This window comes from Lissotriton vulgaris, chromosome 6, assembly GCF_964263255.1.
Source record: "Lissotriton vulgaris chromosome 6, aLisVul1.2, whole genome shotgun sequence".
Taxonomy (NCBI): domain Eukaryota; kingdom Metazoa; phylum Chordata; class Amphibia; order Caudata; family Salamandridae; genus Lissotriton; species Lissotriton vulgaris.
The window spans coordinates 1,862,648,322-1,862,668,435 of NC_141694.1; the positions used below are offsets into that span (position 1 = coordinate 1,862,648,322).

General features: G+C 44.1%; 1 protein-coding gene across 1 annotated transcript in view; it reads right to left on the reverse strand.

The window, feature by feature from the left end:
* LOC147709680 (uncharacterized) overlaps window positions 1-20,114 on the reverse strand; it is a 237,182-nt gene that overhangs the window by 183,151 nt on the left and 33,917 nt on the right. Inside the window, exon 6 of the mRNA XM_086928192.1 lies at window positions 4,911-5,057. Within this exon, the coding sequence (XP_086784318.1) occupies window positions 4,911-5,057 (147 nt within the window). The remainder of the gene's footprint in view (window positions 1-4,910; window positions 5,058-20,114) is intronic.

The following is a 20,114-nucleotide window of genomic DNA, read 5'->3' on the forward strand; positions in this document are numbered from 1 at the left end:
ATGTAATTAACTAATTAATATTAATGAATTACCAATTAATTACTATTAAAAATATGTACAAAATTATATTAAATAATTAACTAATTAATATTAATTAATTACCAATTAATTATTAATTAAAAATATTTACAAACATATATTAATTAATTAATTATTATTAAATTACTCCCCACCCTTATCCCCTATTAACCCAACATCCCCCTCCTAAACATTAACTACTATTTATATTACTATTAATAATTTTTTTATTTTTTTTTAACCTTTTTTCTACATATTATCGATATTTTTACTTTGACTATTTATCGATATTTTGTCTTGTCGATTTTTTTGAGTCGATATTTTTGTACTCGATATTTTTTTATCATTACTTTATTCGATATTTTGACCAACGATATTTTTGTTATCGATATTTTATTATTGTCGATATTTTTAACTCGATATTTTGTCCATTCGATATTGTGGAGTCGATATTATGTCTAGTTGCCGCCTGGGTAGACGACACTGTCAGGAGGTCTTAGCACTGATGTTCTTCATTGGTTGAAGAATCCTAATTATTTGTTGATGCTGTTGAAGGCATGTAGTGTTTGTTTTCTACAGCCACTTTATTGCCACTTAAAACCTTCAGAAGCACATAGGCTGAGCCTCAGGTAGGTTTAGGCTTATGCACGACCAACGTCTGAGCCAATAAGGAAATATTTTACGTTTCTATTTTGAAAACCATTATTATTGTCTTTTTAAGTTCACCTGCAGGCGCTTCCTTGCTCGACAGTAGTCTTCCAGGAAATGACCAGTGTGCAGCCGCCATTCTCTGCAGGAGCCAGGATTACTATATCATTTACATTGGTAGACCATTTATGTGAGATGCTTTAGGCATCAAAATTGTAGGCTGTGATTATCCTAGCAGTTTTGGCTAGAGCTGAAGCTGCCACCTTCTCATGCTCCCCATTCTTGGATGAAGCCTGAATGTGTATGTATTTACCCTTCACCTTACAGCAGATTGAGGCCCTCATAGATCTTACTGTGTTACCTGCTTTGCCCTATTCCAGCTGCAGGTAACTAGAGGAGGCATCATTTAGTGTTTGGGAATGGTGTATCTGTCATAAAATAGGAGAAGGCGCGGGCGTTCTACGGATGAGCCTTAGCACACTCTGCTGGTGGGAACCTGTCACTCACAGTCTATCAACCAATGAGCCGCGGGGTCATAGTGAGGTCATTCTATCCTATTTAGGCCAGGGAGACCGTCAACCATTTTCCGTAACAGGGACTGCCTTGTGCCATATGGCTGCCTAAGGCTTGCAACTTGCATACTAGTCTGGGTTCTCTGGGCCATTGTTAGTTTGTTCTGCAAAAGCACACTTCATCTTTGGGACACATTGATACCAACACAAGTGCAGCACACACCAAAAGGATGATCACTGTGCATCTTGGTACATTGACCTCAACAGCACATTCAGAATAGTCAGTGTTTGAAAGCACCATAAACCTACAAAGGGAAGCTGATGCCATATGGCTCATTTGATGATTAAGAGAATCAATATCAACCCCCTTGCAAGTACATGGGGACAGCATCTCATACCTACTTGTTCCAGAGCATTATACAGTTGTACACTTATCCCAGCACCAGGTGCAACCACAGAGTTGCTGACTCATCCTCTGTGTTGGGAGATGCACATCAGCACCAACACTTTTCAGCTTACTGCATATAGACTACACCCAGGAATGTCAATAAATAGCAGATAGACACTATGTGTGCATGTGGCAATGGCCAACCTTGACCTAGGTTCTTAGTGAGAGCTCTCATGCCATTTAGAAAAAGATGGGGGAAGACAATGATGCTGCAGGGAACCCCCACCTTTTCAACCCCCACTAAATGATAAAAACACTGCAGTGAGCCCCTCGTCATCTCCACCCCCACTGATGATCAGAGCAGTGTGGGTTTGACAGAGTGACGCTTTCTTTGACACTAGGTGGCCGTTCTGAAGTTGAAATGATAGGATGAGGTCAGCCGGAAGTCTGCATGCCTAGTGTGCAGCGCATGCATGCCGGCTGTTGTGCATTCCTGTGCACATTTAGTGACATCACCATGCGTAGGAGCACAGGCCTCCACTCCTCTTCACAAGGAGCTGGGAAGAAGGTTTCTATGATGAGCCACAAGCTCCCCCTCCTTTGATCTGCCCTATTGTCATCCATAAGAAAGAATATCATGGCAATGAACTTCACACAGAGGCGCTGGAGAGACTCCAACCTCTTTGTGCCAAAAATGGGTGGAGGCATTATTCCAACTCTTGATAAGCAAAGGAAGCTGCATCCAGCAAAGTGTGTGGAGCAACTTGCATGCACTGTGCAATACACTGCAATTAATCAACATCAAACAATCCTGTTTCTACAAGTAATGATTCTACCGACTGGAAGGCAAATGTGATCTGCATTCAGTAGTGTGGCAAAAGCTGTGTGCAGGAGCAATACAGACCTTTGTAATTCATCACCACCCCTTCCACACCTTGCTTCTGCTGGTATTGTTGCAGTGCTGTGCTAGAACACATACAGCAGCTGGGGCCATGTCTATTGATTTTACCTAGAGTAAACAACAGCAGGCCCTGCAACGGTTGGTATGTGCTGCTACTGGTTCATGGAGATGGTCCCTAAATATGAACAGCATCACTAGTGTTTTTCATTTTCTTTTAAATTGGTCTGCATGGCTCTTCCTTTCAAGTGCCAAGTTGAACTCTGGCTAGTGACATAATACTTTAAACCAGCTCTTCCCAAATGGAGACCGGCTAGAAGCCTCCTTGAAAAACCAGTGGCCACCTTTAGCCTTAACTGTGCCAGAGAGGCTGATAGATACTGAAGGAATATTCAACATTCAATATATTCAAGTGGTGACGTGGTAATGTGCAAAGTAAGGTTGCGATAACAATATCAGAGGTGTTTTAACTGGTTACCATTAGGGATTCAAGTTAGGCAATAAGTGTAGAAATGGACGTAACCCATGCATCTAGAAAAACAAAAATAACAAAACAAGACTAGGACAAAAAATCATTAACACTGGGAATCGGAAATCAGAAAAAGGCCACCGTATGAAGGGGAACATCCTTTACAACGCAGATGTTACACCGCAGTTCCCTTACGATGCAACTTTTACAACGCAAGTTGTAACACGAATTGCGCTGGGGTGCGCTCCAGGATAGTAAATAGTTTAATTTACTATCCAACTCCTTCCCTACTATCCACGGGGATTGGAGTTGGAATAGTAAATTAAACTATTCACTATCCAGCCCCCAACAACGCAAGTCGTGGTAACGACTTGCATTGTAAAACATGCGTTGTAAAGTACTGCGATGTAAAACATCGCGTTGTATTGACATACATCCAACACCACTATCAGGCGGGGCTGCTAAGGCACCGTGCCCTCAAGGATATGCTGAAGTGCTGTGTGATGAACCTCTCTGACCTGATGCTGTGGTCCTGAGCACCATCTCACATGTGTTATTCTCAGTGTAATACACAGAATCTTGAAAGATTTTGATGGGCCTGGGGAAAGGAACTAGGTGGTTCCTGCACAATGTGTCATTTCACTACAGACCAAACTCTGTTGGAAAAAGCAGTCGTTCACCAATGGCGTGAAGTTGAGGGGGCACAAAACCACCAAGAGAAGCTCTGCAGGAACATAAACACACCCTGGAATGCAGGGATCTTACAAGATTTTAAGAAGACTCCTTAACTTCAGTGAGGAGCAATCTTGAAAGGACACCAGCTGAAAAAACTCCTCCTGAGCTTCACTAGTAGATTTTCAACCTCAAGTGAGGAAACTGCCCAAAGCTTACAGATTATGGCATGCAGCCTGTGAACACAAACATGCTGTTCAATTAAAGGGGCTTTGGTGGAATGTCAAAAGATTGCCATAGTCACAACTGAAAAAGTAAACAAACTAAAGTTGAGATGTGATGAGACATCATTGTGGTGGAACCTGTTGATCTTTAGTCAAATTCTCTCAGCCATGGAAACCTCTAAGCAATAGTAAAACCACAATTATTATTATTATTATTGAATTTTGTACCGCGCACGGTTACCCTTGGGCATCCCATCGCTTATAGAAACCCAGAGCAGGCTATTAATCGAGAGCAGAAGAGCTACAGTTATTCTGGAAAAAGATACGTTTTCAGATGTTTCCGGAATCTGAGGAGGTTTGGTTCGGAGCGCAACGAGAATGGGAGGGAGTTCCAGGCGCGTGCTGTATGGATAGAGAAACTCCTGCCCCCTGAACGGGCTCTCCTAATTCTCCTTGTCTGAAGGAAATGTTTGTTGTCAGAGCATAAGGCTCTAGTGGGCTTTTAGGGGCGAATCATGTCCTTCAGAATAGCTGGTCCTTTCCCCTGTATGCTCTTGTGGGCGATGCACAGGGCCTTAAAGGTAACTCTCTCTTTGACAGGGAGCTAATGGAGTGCTTTTAAAGCAGGCCTGGCTGACTGCCTGGCAGGAACGTTCCGCAGCAGCCTTGCTGCTGCGTTCTGCACTTGTTGCAGGATCTTAAACGTAGACTCTGGCGCTCCAAGAAAGAGCGCATTACTGTAGTCCAGGCGTGAGATGATTAAGCCTTGGACTAGCAGCTTCCGGGAGAGTTCTGGTAGCAGGGGGAGAACCTTACGGGCCGACAGGAGCATTCCATAGCACACGCCTGCGGTCTTCTTGGCGTGTGTCCTAAAGGACAAATCCGGCTCCAGCCAGACCCCCAGGCTCTTAATCTCCTTTTTTGGGTCGGGCGGGGTGCCAATGCAGTTGGGCCAGCTGCTTGGCGAGAGGGCAAAACTTGACTTACCAAAGTAATGGAAATATTAAAGGTTGGCTACAACAAAAGAATGACCAAACTCAGTCCTGACCCCCATGCAGTAAGGATTTTGAGGATACTCTACCTTGCTCAGCATCTAGACATTTCTTCCCGCAGAGGTCGCAGCACTTCTGGCCCTTCGTACAGTTGTTGTCGCTCTGGCACGATGGGGGAGGCAGTGGGAGCTTGCACTTGGCCAATATGTTGGGGCAACTGCCCGCGTGATCTGTGTCTGAAACACATCACAAACATTGTTATCATTATGAATCAGAAACACAGCCCCCGTAAGGCCTCAGTTGAGCCAAGATCACAAAATAATAAGAAATTGACAATCTTAAAAATCATTAGAGATGTTTTAATTCATTTAATAACATGGCACAATGCAGGTGTATAAAACAGGCTCCTGCTACACATATCCTAATAATGTATACATAGTATCACTTTCCTACAACTCCTCAGATACATAAATGAAAGAATATTCTTCTACCCTCATTGCATTTTTCAGGAAGAGAGTGCTATGCTCTTTTGACCTGCTGGGCAACAAACCTACTGGGATTACAGTCACTGCCTGCCGCTACAAGCCCCTGCTACTGGTGTTGGTCTCCCCCTGCTGCCGCAGCCGCCAGGACATCGCAGCGCGGTTGCCAGGAGGGGGGACCACATCCCCCATGAGCATTTGTGGCAGGACGCTGCTGTCAATCATTGTGCAGCCGGTGGCGCTTAAAAAGACCTGAGAGCCCCCGCATCGCGGGACGCGTGCGGATTGCACCGGGAGAAGGTCAGGACAAGGGCGGGGCCGTCTGTGGCAGTCAGCGACTGGAAGAGGCTGGGCTGGGCCATCCCCCTTTCACCTGGACCTTATGTGCCACAAGGAACTTTAAAGAACTTGGTCAGCAAGTAAGACTTTTTAGTGAGACTTTACTGAAGGTTGTTGTAATAGTTCTCTTATTCTTGTCTGGGCTCCTTTGTTAAAAATGAATAGGGGCCAAACTAAAGGAGGAGGGGGGTTAGGCATTGTGGGGGCCCTTGACGCTTTTTTCATCAGGGCCGAATCTGAATTACTACAGGAGATTGAGAAAACCCAAAAAAGGCTGTCCCTAGATTTTAGACGGGCCCCTATGGGACCCTCTCTGCAGGGGCCGGTATTGGTAACAGACACTATGGAAACAAGAGGGGCACAAAATCCAGCTACTGTATCCTCGCCTGTAGTCCTAAATACTCTACCCCCTGTTGCGGAAAACTCGGCCCCTAATCAACCCATTGCCTCAAAAATTCGTACTCGTCAGCAACGCTTAGCGCACGCAGGGAATGGTGGGGTTGCTGCTAGCACTAGTATTATATCAAAGAAAAGGAAGGCAGGCAGTACCTCAGTTACCACACACCAAGTCAGCAAGGTACCTTAAACTAGGGGCTCCCAGGGGAGGAAGGGCCTTCCACAAAACACTGTCCCCCAGGTAAAAATATGTTATCAAGTGTGAATCCACAGTACTCTACTATGCAGGTCCAGTCTGATATGGAAAATCGCTTTATAGCGAAACTAGAAGAGAAACTAGAATCCATATTTAACCCCATTTTTAGGAAACTCGAGGATATAGACGGCAGATTGTGCAAAATTGATAATCATCTATTGTCACACCAGAGCACCTTGGGGAGGGGGGGAGGGGGATAATGGGGCCAGCCGTCAGGAATAGGGAAGGGAACAGGGAAGAAGTCACGGGACAAAGTACTTTGCAAAATGGGTCTATCATGGGACAAAGTAGTAACACCCAAGCTCCCATGGTTGAGAGACGCATTATGGATCCATCCTGCCCGTGTAAGCATGAGTTGCAGGCAAGAATCAAATAAGGGTGTACTTCACGGCTTGGCGCATGGAACTAACCATCGCCCAAACTGAGCTAACCAGTTTAACCTAACCCCTGAGGCTACTCCTTTGACAGTTATATAATCTAATGTCCCCCCCTTGCAGCAAGGAACAGAGGAAAATTGGTCATCTCTTAGAAATAAAGCCCTCCACCACCTTGACAACTTAACTGGGTTGGGCAGCTGCTTCTTGAGAGATTTTAAAATGACACGCAGAGTTCCCTGGATTGGGGACACTGTGAAATTGAGTGGTGGGGACTGTGTGGTACTTAATTTTGGGTCTCCGCAAATTGTTAAATTGATTCTTGAGAGGGCAGGGACAAGGAACCCAAGGGGTGTAGGTATTACTATCCTACCCCTAGTGTTCTTTTATCCTAACTCAGTACCAATAGAAAGAAGCAGAATAAACATGTCTGGCAGGGCACAATACTGGGGACCAAATGAAATTACTGTTCCAACACAAAACAGATTTGAGATATTTACAAACCTTGAGGAGATAGGCTGACTGGATCCCCCAGTATTAGCAGAGATTACCACACCCAGTGGGACAGCAGTAAATAAGGAGTCTCCTGTATTAAGTGCCCCGATGAGGAATACTGATGTAGGGACAAGGATACTTAGCTGGAACATCGCTAGACTAAGTAACAAGGCCAACAACACTAAATGGAGGGATTGTCTCACTGAGTGCGATTTCATTGGGCTGCAGGAAACCTGGGACATTAAAAATACATTTCTTTTGGATGGTTATACAGCATTTTGGTCACCGGCAATTGCTTCCTCAATGGGGAGGGCGAAGGGAACTTGATTTCTATAAGAATTGAGGGCACATACACCAATGTGGAGATTGGTACACCTTATTATTTCACCGTGCAAATCCTAACCAAGGATGCTGGTATTTGGCTTATTGTCAATTTTCTTAAACTCTTTTGATAAAGCTTTTTTAAATGAACGCCTAGTCAGTTTACATGACTTTTTGGAATCGTATAGTAAAAAAACTACACATTGCTATTTGGCTATTGTGCTGGGCGATTTTAATCGTCACTGCTGTAAAGGAAACTCTTATGTTTGGGATAGCCTAGGTCCGACTGACCAAGAGAATGTACATTTTGAGCATTCACCACAGGGATCCTATTTGGAGGAACTGGTGGCAGAAAATGACCTGACTTACCCAAACAAACTGAGGGGGAAGTCCCTACTTTTAAAGGCAAGGGCCTAGGATCAACCATTGATTATATTTTTGTTAGTACGGCAGTGGCCAATAGGGTAAGTGGGTATAGTGTTTCCTGGTCTACAACCTTGTCACACTGACCTTGTTAGACGTTTAAAAAAAAAGGAAAAACCTAGTAGAACAGTAGGTATCTCAGATATAAGGCCCACAGACTAAGCTCGTCGACTAAAATGGTGCCGGGTGGTGCCTCATGACTTTCACGACAACTTAGTAGCTAAGGTTGGTCATGAAATGTCCATCTGTTTGATAGAAGGCAAAGTGGATGAGGAGGTCTTGGTGGCCTATGCTAAAATCTGTGATCAAATTGACAGGGATCTTAAACTTCCATGTAAGTGCCAAGCTAGGGTCGGAGAGAGATGTTTTGACCACAATTGTTCCATAGCCCATCAGAAGTTATTGGCAGCATTGAAATCCACCCCTCCGGATAAATTAGCTATAGACGGCCTAAGGCATACATATAAAATGGCCTTAAGGAACCGGAAGAAGGAAATCAGGTGGGAGGCCTGGAACGAGCTTTTATCAATTGATGTTGTCAATAATAGTGCTAAATTTTAGGCGGTGGTCAATAGGCCCTTTTTTCTCGAAACCTGTAATAGCGAGCTTGATTGTGGTATTCAGGAACAGGGTTGGTATAGTCATTTTAAACAAGTTTATGATGGGGAAGATATGCGTGCTAACTTGGACCTTAATACTGAAGAATACACTCTATCTTTTACTGAGCTGGAGGTATCGGAGGCAATAATCCAAATGACGAGCAATAAGGCCCCTGGACCGGACGGAGTGCTGGCAGACCTTTTTAAATCCGACATTAAGACATGGTCAAAGATATTGTATAATGTCTTCGTCAATGCATATCAACTGGGTCTGCCTAATAAATGGGCAAAATCCGTTATAGTTCCAATTTTTAAAAAAGGTAATAGAGGGGATCCTAGCCGCTACCGCCCGATATCTCTCATTGTCTCCTCAGTTAAGGTACTAGGAAGGGTGGTGTTAAGCCAATTAACCGGCTGGCTGGAACACTCTCTGTCGTGCAGTATGGCTTCAGAAAGGGGATCGGCACGATAGACCAATGCCTAAACCTGCAATTATTGATTGGGAAATATACGGTCGCCAAGAAGGGTGCACTTTTCCTGGCCTTTATGGACCTGTCTTCGGCCTTTGACCGAGTGAACAGGTCCAAATTGTGGACTATGCTTCGGACCTTAGGAGTTGACAACAGCATCGTCCACTTTCTAGCAGATCTACACAGAGATTTATCTTCTACTGTGAGGTACGACCAGCTGGGCAATTGCACCGAAGGAATACCCATTGTCAATGGTGTCAGGCCGGGGTGTATCTTGGCGCCCCTGCTTTTCACACTTTACATTAACAATTTAGATTCCACTTTACGTGTAAAGATATTCCCTGTGCTGGGTAACGTATGATTCCGGCACTCCTCTATGCGGACGATGCCGCTCTCTTAGGTAGAACCACAATAGGACTCCAATTACTTTTAAATTCCTTTGCGGTTTTCATGAGATCACTGGATCTGATCGTAAACTTTTCCAAATCTCATGTAATGGCCATTGGTCAGAGAACCACAAGGGTTAAAACTCTTCATTCTGAGGGGAACATGTTAACCAGGGTCTCGACGTTCCCATATTTAGGAGTTCTATTTGATGATCAGGGACCTTGGGGAACTCCAATTTTAGCAAAAAAAACAGTTTTGACTAGAGCAACATCTGCTGTCCTAGGTTTTGCTTGCAAATTAGGACCCAGACCAATGAAGGCCCTTTTTCAAATATACAGAGCTAAATGTGTATCCATTGCAATGTACACCGCTGATCTGTGGGGCATTAAGAATGTGAAGGCCATTCAGATGGTTGAAGACAGGTTCCTTAGGAACACTCTATCCATTCCACAATCAACAGCCAACTATATTGTCCATCAGGAATGTGGAATTGGCTTTGTAGAAGATTCAATTGCTGTGGCACCCTTGTTAAAATGGATAATGACTTGGCTATACCCTGAACTAGTGCTAAACCACGAAATTTTGAAAGATCGTATGGCACTTGATCGTGGGCATTGTATTCCCTGGCTTAAATACTTCCATAATCTATCAGAAAAGTTGGGTAGACCTGAATTATATAACTCACCAGAAAAGGTATTGAGGGGAGATATAAAATGGACTAAAGAAACATACTTGCAAGTAGCCACTATGGCAAGAGAAGAGAGTGAGCTGGAAAAGGCGACAGTAAGGGCTCATCAATTGCTGAAAACTACAGTGCCCATGGAACCATACCTGGATATTGTCACAAACCCTAATCACCGAGTTTTATTGATTAGGTTTAGACTAAATCAATTTAATTTTCTCCTTGGTGATTCGACAGGTTGGAAGAGGGTCGAAGATCTTCTGGCTTGCACTTGTGACAATTTCTCTGGGCAGGACATTATGCATTTTATGTTTTTTTGCTAGCATCTTACTGGTATTCGGAAGCGCTTTATTCTCCCTATTTTAGCTAATAAGGGCTTTGTGCAAGTTAAGCCAGCCCTACTCTATCTGCAAATGTTTACAAATGTATGGGAACATTTTATCATTGCCAGCTTTCTTTCTGCAGCTGTTAGAACCATAAGGAAAATAAGCTAAGCTCAAATTATACATGTTTTAACTTATTGTTGTGTCCTGATGTAATTTACCCAAACTGCCTATTCGACAGTTTTATGTTTGTAAATACTTGTATATTGTAAACATTTTTTATTTGTAAATCATGGTTTTTTATCTCTTTTGACACTATATGTCTTTTTAGTATGCTTTTATGGTTTACACATAAACCGAATAAAGTAAATTTGACTGACTGACTGACTGAGTGCTACGCATCTACTACTCTCCTTCAGGAATCATTATCCTTCGGCCGAGAACAATACTTCCATTGGAAAGGGGTGATCTTAAGTGCTGCATTTTAAGCCTGACATACAACGAAGCACATATTAATAAACCAAGTCATTCATCTCCAGCCCATTTACCTACATCTTGTCTTTTAACAACAATGCCATTAGTGAACCTAGAGGCAAGTCAAGTGCTATACATGTGATGACGCAAAGTCATCATTTATTTGTGCTTAATAAAATGTTGACTTGCCACCATGCTTAACCATCACTTATATGTGCCATGAGTTATTTCAAGAGTTGCAGTGGTCTCATTGAAAAGTATTTCCTGTTAGCCTGTTGTCTGAAGGTCATGCTTGTTACAATTAATTGTCCGGACAATGATTCCCAGTGGCTCGACATGATGGGAGGTAGAGAAGGCGACTCATCCTTTGAAAGATATTGTGAAGGCAGCAATGATGGATGGATCTGGCTTGTGTTACCAGTGAGTAAGAGGCTGACAACTAGTACATTGGCAACACAGATTTTTATTGGTTCTTATTCGATGAGAAGCTGTGCATTGTATGTTTAACTGCATGGAACTGGTTTTAGATGGAGAGACCTGCCCCTGTCCACCTTTGCAGTTCGACGTCTCTCGAGACCCAAATGATCCTCATATTTCTGCTCCCAAACTTACTTACTTTCTAGAGCAAGTACATTTCTCCTTTTGAAGTTTTGAACTTTTATTTGGATTTACTTTTATATTTGTTGACGCTAGCTGCTTCAAAAAGTTCAGCTTATCAATTCAACAACCTTAGTTTTGTAATAGGGTGTTACCTTCTGGGTATAGAATTTATCTCACTTTGCTTTTGCCGTCTTTGATAACATCTAGGGGCATTTGCAGAATTAAATTACCTGGATTATATTCATACATTCTGTATTCAGGGGACTTATGTATGTTAAATTGATTTGATTGAGACTAAAACTTTAGTAATTTATTAATAAACGTCATGGTTTGCAAAACTACCCATTTCTTTCTTTGCTGTGGGGAAAGCTTTGCTTCACTGTCTTTGATATAGCGTTGGATCTATGATTTTAGCCTCTGTTTTAGAGAAACGTTCATCCCAGTGGACATAGCAGAGTTTCAAGTTTGTATCAAGTTGTCACAGTTGAAAAGCCCTCCTTATCTCTTGCTCAAGCAACTTTATAGTCTATTCAATCAAGCACAAGATGTTTTTGTACAACTCACAGCCTGAGGTCACATATTGAAGGTGTTCTCATTGGAAATAATGCAGAAAAAATAAGTTGTCTTAAATTAAATATTTGCCAAGGAACACCAACTTTTGTGAAGCAGGGAAGCCATGGTTGATCCCTGCTTTTATTTTCTCACATTGTGCAATTCAACCACTAGATGTCCATCTCTTTCGCTCTGTTTTAGAACAAAGATGAATGCTTTGGGGCAGATTTATGAAGGACTTGCGCCGCCGGTGCGTCACTTTTTCCCATGTTAAAAATGACGCACCGGCGGCGCAAGTCCTTCATAAATCTGCCCCTTTGTCTTTACTTCTTGATGCTCGTGGTTAGAAAGTGGACGGCAGGCAGAAATCACATGGCAGCTCAGCCCTTTTTGCGTTTGAGTGTCCAAGTGTCAAGCTGAGCCAGAGTCGGGCAGCGGGCACTGGTATGGCTCAAGCCTCCAGTTGCCCACCCAAAATGCCAGGTTTGTTGAAGAGCGGACCCTGCCTTACTAGAGGCAGAAAGGTGCACCCTCGATGCTGAGTCATGAAATGATACTTCACCTGTTAATAGATTAAAGCCAATTTCCATACAAGGCTACTGGTCATGGTTAAGTTTTCAAAGGAACACATATAGCATGGCATAATTTAAATATATGATTTCCCTCCTTGTTTCTTTTCCACGTACTGCTCTTACTCCATGAGCTATTTTCTCTCCCCACAAATGTTGCTTACCAAGCCAACCAAAAATCTACCTCAAGCATGGCACCCTAATACCCAGAGACAGCTAAGTAGGAACTTTCCATGGTAACCTCCTGTTTCTCTTTCTGTAAGAATTTAAGGAGCTTTGCTGGCTTTGTTCCAATGCGAGCAGCACTGCCTGCAGTGATCTATGCCCCCGTTGACCTCTTTGCTGTCTTTTCTTCTTTCTCAATTAGTTCACCCTCGTGGCTGTTATGTTCTGTGATTACCAGGTCGCGAGTTTGAAACCTGGCAGGGCCAACTCATCCTGCATCCTCCTGAGGTCAGTCAATTGAGCACTATTCCATTTGGCGATCATAACACTTCTTTCTCACAGCACTTAGTACAGGTAGAAGTGTATATTGAAACACTATATAAGAATAAGTCTGTACTATTATGTAACTGCCTTTATCCATTATGCTCTTTCTTCGCTATGGCTGCGAAATGTCTCCATGACATTTTAAGAGCTACAGACAAATCCTGAGAAGTGAGGGAACATTCACAGGATAGCTTATTCTCCCATTCCCTTATGGCACTTTCCCTTGGTGTCAGCTTATCTGCAAGATTACCTCTTCGAACCTCTGACGTCATCCTATTTAAACTACTTGGCCCTAAAGGTGTTTTTTTAAGTAATATAATCATTGGGGAATGAATCACTTGAGTCAACAATCAAGAATCTCAAGGAACTTGTATCGGAGTCCATCAACCACACTTGCACAGGACACTTTATATGTTTTTTCTCTGCTCATGTGGTAAGGTGGGTAGTGTCATCATTGGGTCGTAATCACTTCAGGGTTCAATTCTCCAAGTGATTAACCAGCTGCCAACAGGAGGGAGATTGTCTGGGTGGTCGCAGTCGTGAAAAGTGATTAAAATATCTCCTTTCCCGTGAAGGGGTTTCATTGATCAGGAGGGGATATGGTTAAAAAAACTGTGGTGCTTAAGTGGATTAGTTACTGGTCCACAGCACCGTGTGGTAGGTAGGCATGTTTCGGCCAAAAACTCCTCATGCGAGTCAGGTGGCCTTCATCAAAACCATAGCGTGAGTGGGTGGTCTTAAATCCAGAACACCCACAAAATGGTTTACAATGAGTGAGTACATTCACTTACCCTTCTTCACCAGTGAGCATAGTAGCTCATGGCTGACGTGGTCATAGGTGCAGCCTATGTCTATGACTGGAGTAAAAGAAAGAAAAACATAACAAGGAACGTAACAGCATAGGTTCTACAATGTGTGGGTTTTTCTAAAGAAATCCCCCCAAAAAGTCAGACAAAAATGACGCTATGGTTAATTCTATGTGAATTTGGAAGCATATTTTGCTTTCAATGAGGAGCGTGAGCACAATTGTCTGAAGCATGCATTGTCATAGGCTAGGCCTTTGTTAGCTTTTATGGCCTGCTACATCTTCATCAGAGCACACTTAATCTGTATGCGTGCCAGATAATGTGGCACTTTTGGGGGGATTTCTTTAGAAAACTCACACATTGTAGAACTTATTCTTGTTATGTTTTTCTTTCTTTTTCTCCAGTCATAGGCAAAGGCTGCACCTATGACCATGTCAGCCAGGTCGCATCACAGGATGATTAGCCAACGCCGGGACTTAAGTTTTTGGCTCTGGCAGTTTGCCACATATTTTCTGATAGTTTGAAATCAATGTGTCTAAATGTTCAATTAACAGCCTATCCACGGGCCATGTGGATATTTTTGAGTGGCTCATACATTAAACAGAGCCCCGCTAGAGCAATGAAGGCACAACATTCAAAATGCAAGTATATTTTCTAACCCTGGGCGTAGTTTGCGTAGTAGACGCAAAGTACACTTCGCACTAAGCACGCTACGCGTAGCTACACGTCCTGCAGAGTGTGGTAGGAAAAATGGTGTTCGCTCTGATTGAGCAGTGCCGTATGCTTGTCCGCACTGTGCAATCATTGCAAACGGCATCTTGCACAGTGCAAGCGGTTGTTTTCTGCCGCTCGAGTAGGCTTGTACTCGAGCAGCAACTTTCTAAACGGGGACTGGTAGTTTCTCTTTGTGAGTGTTCGCGAGCATACGCACCACTAGCAATGAGAAACCTGACCTGCCCGCGTTGAGAATCTCACTGGAAGGTTTATTTATCATGCTTGCGATCAGCAACTTGATGTTGCTGATCACGAACGAGGAAAAAATCTCGCACGGATGTTGATTTTGCTCGCTTGCCGTCGCCAACTTGAAGTTGAGGACCACAAAGCAAAAGTGATGCTACGCTGCACGTTTTTTGCACTGTGCTACGTGCAGTTCGCGTAGTGCGTAGTTGCGCAAACGTAGCATATTTCTTCGCCCAGGGTTAATATTTTCTTGCCATACATTCTTCAGAATTTGCTGCCACCATGTGGTGCTTTGTTCTAACTGCACCTGGTCCTTTTTTTACTCAATTATAATGCATGCGAGTCTCAAACGACGCTGCCATCGATTTTTGCTTATTATCCAGTTGAGATTATGTATTTTAAAATAGACCATGGGTCGCATGCAGTAAGTGTTCGTAATTAGACTTGAGGTATTCTTCCTGTTCAGTCATGTTCAAAAATATTTGTAAAAAGCTTTCTGGTGAAAACCGGATCACACTTTCACTAGCCAGTGTATACTTCAGACAAAAAGGGACAAGTGAAAAACGCCATTATATTGTGATATGCGACAGAAATTAGCTGTTTAATTTCTCCATCGGGATTGAAAGAATTTCAGCTGATGACTTTGCAACCAGTTAGAGGCGTCTTACCAACGCAGTTATTACCACCAACAGCTCGAATCCCCATGAGTTGCTTGCTGGTATTACCTCTGCACTTATGTAGGGATTTACATTAGTCTTACACTGTTCTTCACCCCTTCAGAGAGAAAACAGTTACTCTCTGTTAAGGCAAGTGAGGCGGTGCTGTAGAAACGTAGTAGCTAATATTAGTGAGTTTTATAATGCAGTAATTGCCAGTTTGCCACCTACAAACTTAAAATAAAGGAAGCCAAATGTACCACGTTTTCAGAACGTCTTATATCTGTAAACAACCTTGCAGTATAACTATTTCACATAATTTCTGAACAGCACAAATCTGCAACGTCATTTTCGATTGTGGTTGCAAAATAGCGAAGTCCTCTTTCACCGATTCTATGCTCTGAACCGATTCTGGCTTTTCAGTCGTCTTTTAAAATCTGTATTTTCCACTATATTTTCTCCCGCTCAGTTTTCCGGTTATGTTCCCTTAGTGCAAAGAAGCTTTGGCCTACGCTGATTTTTAGTAAGAATGCCTTTACACTCAAACGTTTTTTTCCATCAGCCGGTAGTGAGCCTACAATCGGGCCTACTGGCTTGTCTCTCGCACCACGCACCGTGCTATATGTCTCCAAATACGTTAGTGACTCTGCCCCAGCCCTACCTTTTACTGGCTTGTTTCACGCACCGTGCTATATGTCTCCAAATACGTTAGTGACTCTGCCTCAGCCCTACCTTTTACTGGCTTGTCTCTCGCACCACGCACCGTGCTATATGTCTCCAAATACGTTAGTGACTCTGCCCCATCCCCTTTTACTGGCTTGTTTCACGCACCGTGCTATATGTCTCCAAATACGTTAGTGACTTCGCCCCAGCCCCTTTTACTGGCTTGTTTCACGCACCGTGCTATATGTCTCCAAATACGTTAGTGACTTCGCCCCAGCCCCTTTTACTGGCTTGTCTCTGGCACCACGCACCGTGCTATATGTCTCCAAATACGTTAGTGACTTCGCCCCAGCCCCTTTTACTGGCTTGTTTCACGCACCGTGCTATATGTCTCCAAATACGTTAGTGACTTCGCCCCAGCCCCTTTTACTGGCTTGTCTCTGGCACCACGCACCGTGCTATATGTCTCCAAATACGTTAGTGACTTCGCCCCAGCCCCTTTTACTGGCTTGTTTCACGCACCGTGCTATATGTCTCCAAATACGTTAGTGACTCTGCCCCAGCCCTACCTTTTACTGGCTTGTTTCTTGCACCGTGCTATATGTCTCCAAATACGTTAGTGACTTCGCCCCAGCCCCTTTTACTGGCTTGTCTCTCGCACCACGCACCGTGCTATATGTCTCCAAATACGTTAGTGACTCTGCCCCAGCCCTACCTTTTACTGGCTTGTCTCTCGCACCACGCACCGTGCTATATGTCTCCAACTACGTTAGTGACTTCGCCCCAGCCCCTTTTACTGGCTTGTCTCTCGCACAACGCACCGTGCTATATGTCTCCAAATACATTAGTGACTCTGCCTCAGCCCTACCTTTTACTGGCTTGTCTCTCGCACCACGCACCATGCTATATGTTTCCAAATACGTTAGTGACTCTGCCCCATCCCCTTTTACTGGCTTGTTTCACGCACCGTGCTATATGTCTCCAAATACGTTAGTGACTTCGCCCCAGCCCCTTTTACTGGCTTGTTTCACGCACCGTGCTATATGTCTCCAAATACGTTAGTGACTTCGCCCCAGCCCCTTTTACTGGCTTGTTTCACGCACCGTGCTATATGTCTCCAAATACGTTAGTGACTCTGCCCCAGCCCTACCTTTTACTGGCTTGTTTCTCGCACCGTGCTATATGTCTCCAAATACGTTAGTGACTTCGCCCCAGCCCCTTTTACTGGCTTGTCTCTCGCACCACGCACCGTGCTATATGTCTCCAAATACGTTAGTGACTCTGCCCCAGCCCTACCTTTTACTGGCTTGTCTCTCGCACCACGCACCGTGCTATATGTCTCCAAATACGTTAGTGACTTCGCCCCAGCCCCTTTTACTGGCTTGTCTCTCGCACCACGCACCGTGCTATATGTCTCCAAATACGTTAGTGACTTCGCCCCAGCCCCTTTTACTGGCTTGTCTCTTGCACCACGCACCGTGCTATATGTCTCCAAATACGTTAGTGACTCTGCCCCAGCCCTACCTTTTACTGGCTTGTCTCTCGCACCACGCACCGTGCTATATGTCTCCAAATACGTTAGTGACTTCGCCCCAGCCCTACCTTTTACTGGCTTGTCTCTCGCACCACGCACCGTGCTATATGTCTCCAAATACGTTAGTGACTCTGCCCCAGCCCCCTTTACTGGCTTGTTTCACGCACCGTGCTATATGTCTCCAAATACGTTAGTGACTTCGCCCCAGCCCCTTTTACTGGCTTGTCTCTTGCACCACGCACCTTGCTATATGTCTCCAAATACGTTAGTGACTCTGCCCCAGCCCTACCTTTTACTGGCTTGTCTCTCGCACCACGCACCGTGCTATATGTCTCCAAATACGTTAGTGACTTCACCCCAGCCCCTTTTACTGGCTTGTCTCTCGCACCACGCACCGTGCTATATGTCTCCAAATACGTTAATGACTCTGCCCCAGCCCTACCTTTTACTGGCTTGTTTCACGCACCATGCTATATGTCTCCAAATACGTTAGGGACTCTGCCCCAGCCCCTTTTACTGGCTTGTTTCACGCACCGTGCTATATGTCTCCAAATACGTTAGTGACTTCGCCCCAGCCCCTTTTACTGGCTTGTCTCTCGCACCACGCACCGTGCTATATGTCTCCAAATACGTTAGTGACTCTGCCCCAGCCCCTTTTACTGGCTTGTTTCACGCACCGTGCTATATGTCTCCAAATACGTTAGTGACTTCGCCCCAGCCCCTTTTACTGGCTTGTCTCTCGCACCACGCACCGTGCTATATGTCTCCAAATACGTTGGTGACTCTGCCCCAGCCCTACCTTTTACTGGCTTGTTTCACGCACCACACACTGTGCTATATGTCTCCAAATATGTTCTTGACTCTGCCCCAGCCCTACCTTTTACTGGCTTGTTTCACGCACCGTGCTATATGTCTCCAAATACGTTAGTGACTCTGCCCCAGCCCTACCTTTTACTGGCTTGTCTCTCGCACCACGCACCGTGCTATATGTCTCCAAATACGTTAGTGACTCTGCCCCAGCCCCTTTTACTGGCTTGTTTCACGCACCGTGCTATATGTCTCCAAATACGTTAGTGATTTCGCCCCAGCCCCTTTTACTGGCTTGTCTCTCGCACCACGCACCGTGCTATATGTCTCCAAATACATTAGTGACTCTGCCTCAGCCCTACTTTTTACTGGCTTGTTTCACGCACCATGCACCGTGCTATATGTCTCCAAATACGTTAGTGACTTCGCCCCAGCCCCTTTTACTGGCTTGTTTCACGCACCGTGCTATATGTCTCCAAATACATTAGTGACTCTGCCCCAGCCCTACCTTTTACTGGCTTGTTTCTCGCACCGTGCTATATGTCTCCAAATACATTAGTGATTCTGCCTCAGCCCTACTTTTTACTGGCTTGTTTCACGCACCATGCACCGTGCTATATGTCTCCAAATACGTTAGTGACTTCGCCCCAGCCCCTTTTACTGGCTTGTCTCTCGCACCACGCACCGTGCTATATGTCTCCAAATACATTAGTGACTCTGCCTCAGCCCTACCTTTTACTGGCTTGTTTCACGCACCACGCACCGTGCTATATGTCTCCAAATACGTTAGTGACTTCGCCCCAGCCCCTTTTACTGGCTTGTCTCTCGCACCACGCACCGTGCTATATGTCTCCAAATACGTTAATGACTCTGCCTCAGCCCTACCTTTTACTGGCTTGTTTCACGCACCACGCACCGTGCTATATGTCGCCAAATACGATAGTGACTCTGCCCCAGCCCTACCTTTTACTGGCTTGTTTCACGCACCACACACCGTACTATATGTCTCCAAATACGTTAGCGACTCTGCCCCAGTCCTACCTTTTAATGGCTTGTGTCACGCCCGACGCAAAAGGGAAGAGGTTACCAAAACTTACATGTATTAGTTGCTTAAAGTGCATCAATTGTCTTTATTAGTAACAAACACATGTTTTTAGTTTGCTATTTCATTTAAAACACATTCTACTCACACAGGGGTATATTACCATATTTATCATATATGTATACAGAAGAACTTAGTTCATAACCATGTTATAACAGCTGCTGTTCCCTTGTGTTTACCATCCCAATACTTCTGTTCAATTCTCTGGCAGTTTAATTTGGTACCCTATGATTACTATTATTCATATGTACCCTGCAGTTTAGTTATTCAAAAAAACGTACGTACTTCTTAATTCAGTTCTATAATATGCCTAACAAATATGTTAGCTTTCACCCACGATAATGCAAAGTATAACTGAAAAATTATAAGGTCCGAAAAAGGGAGACCTATTGGCTATGCCAATGCTTGTTCAAAATGTCTTTGCCAAATTTCATCTAATTGAATTTTTGGTTCCCTGACAAGGCACATTTCAACTGCTTTTGATTGGCCACATTTCTGAGGTTTGTGTGGCTTCATGTAGTTTTGAAATAGATA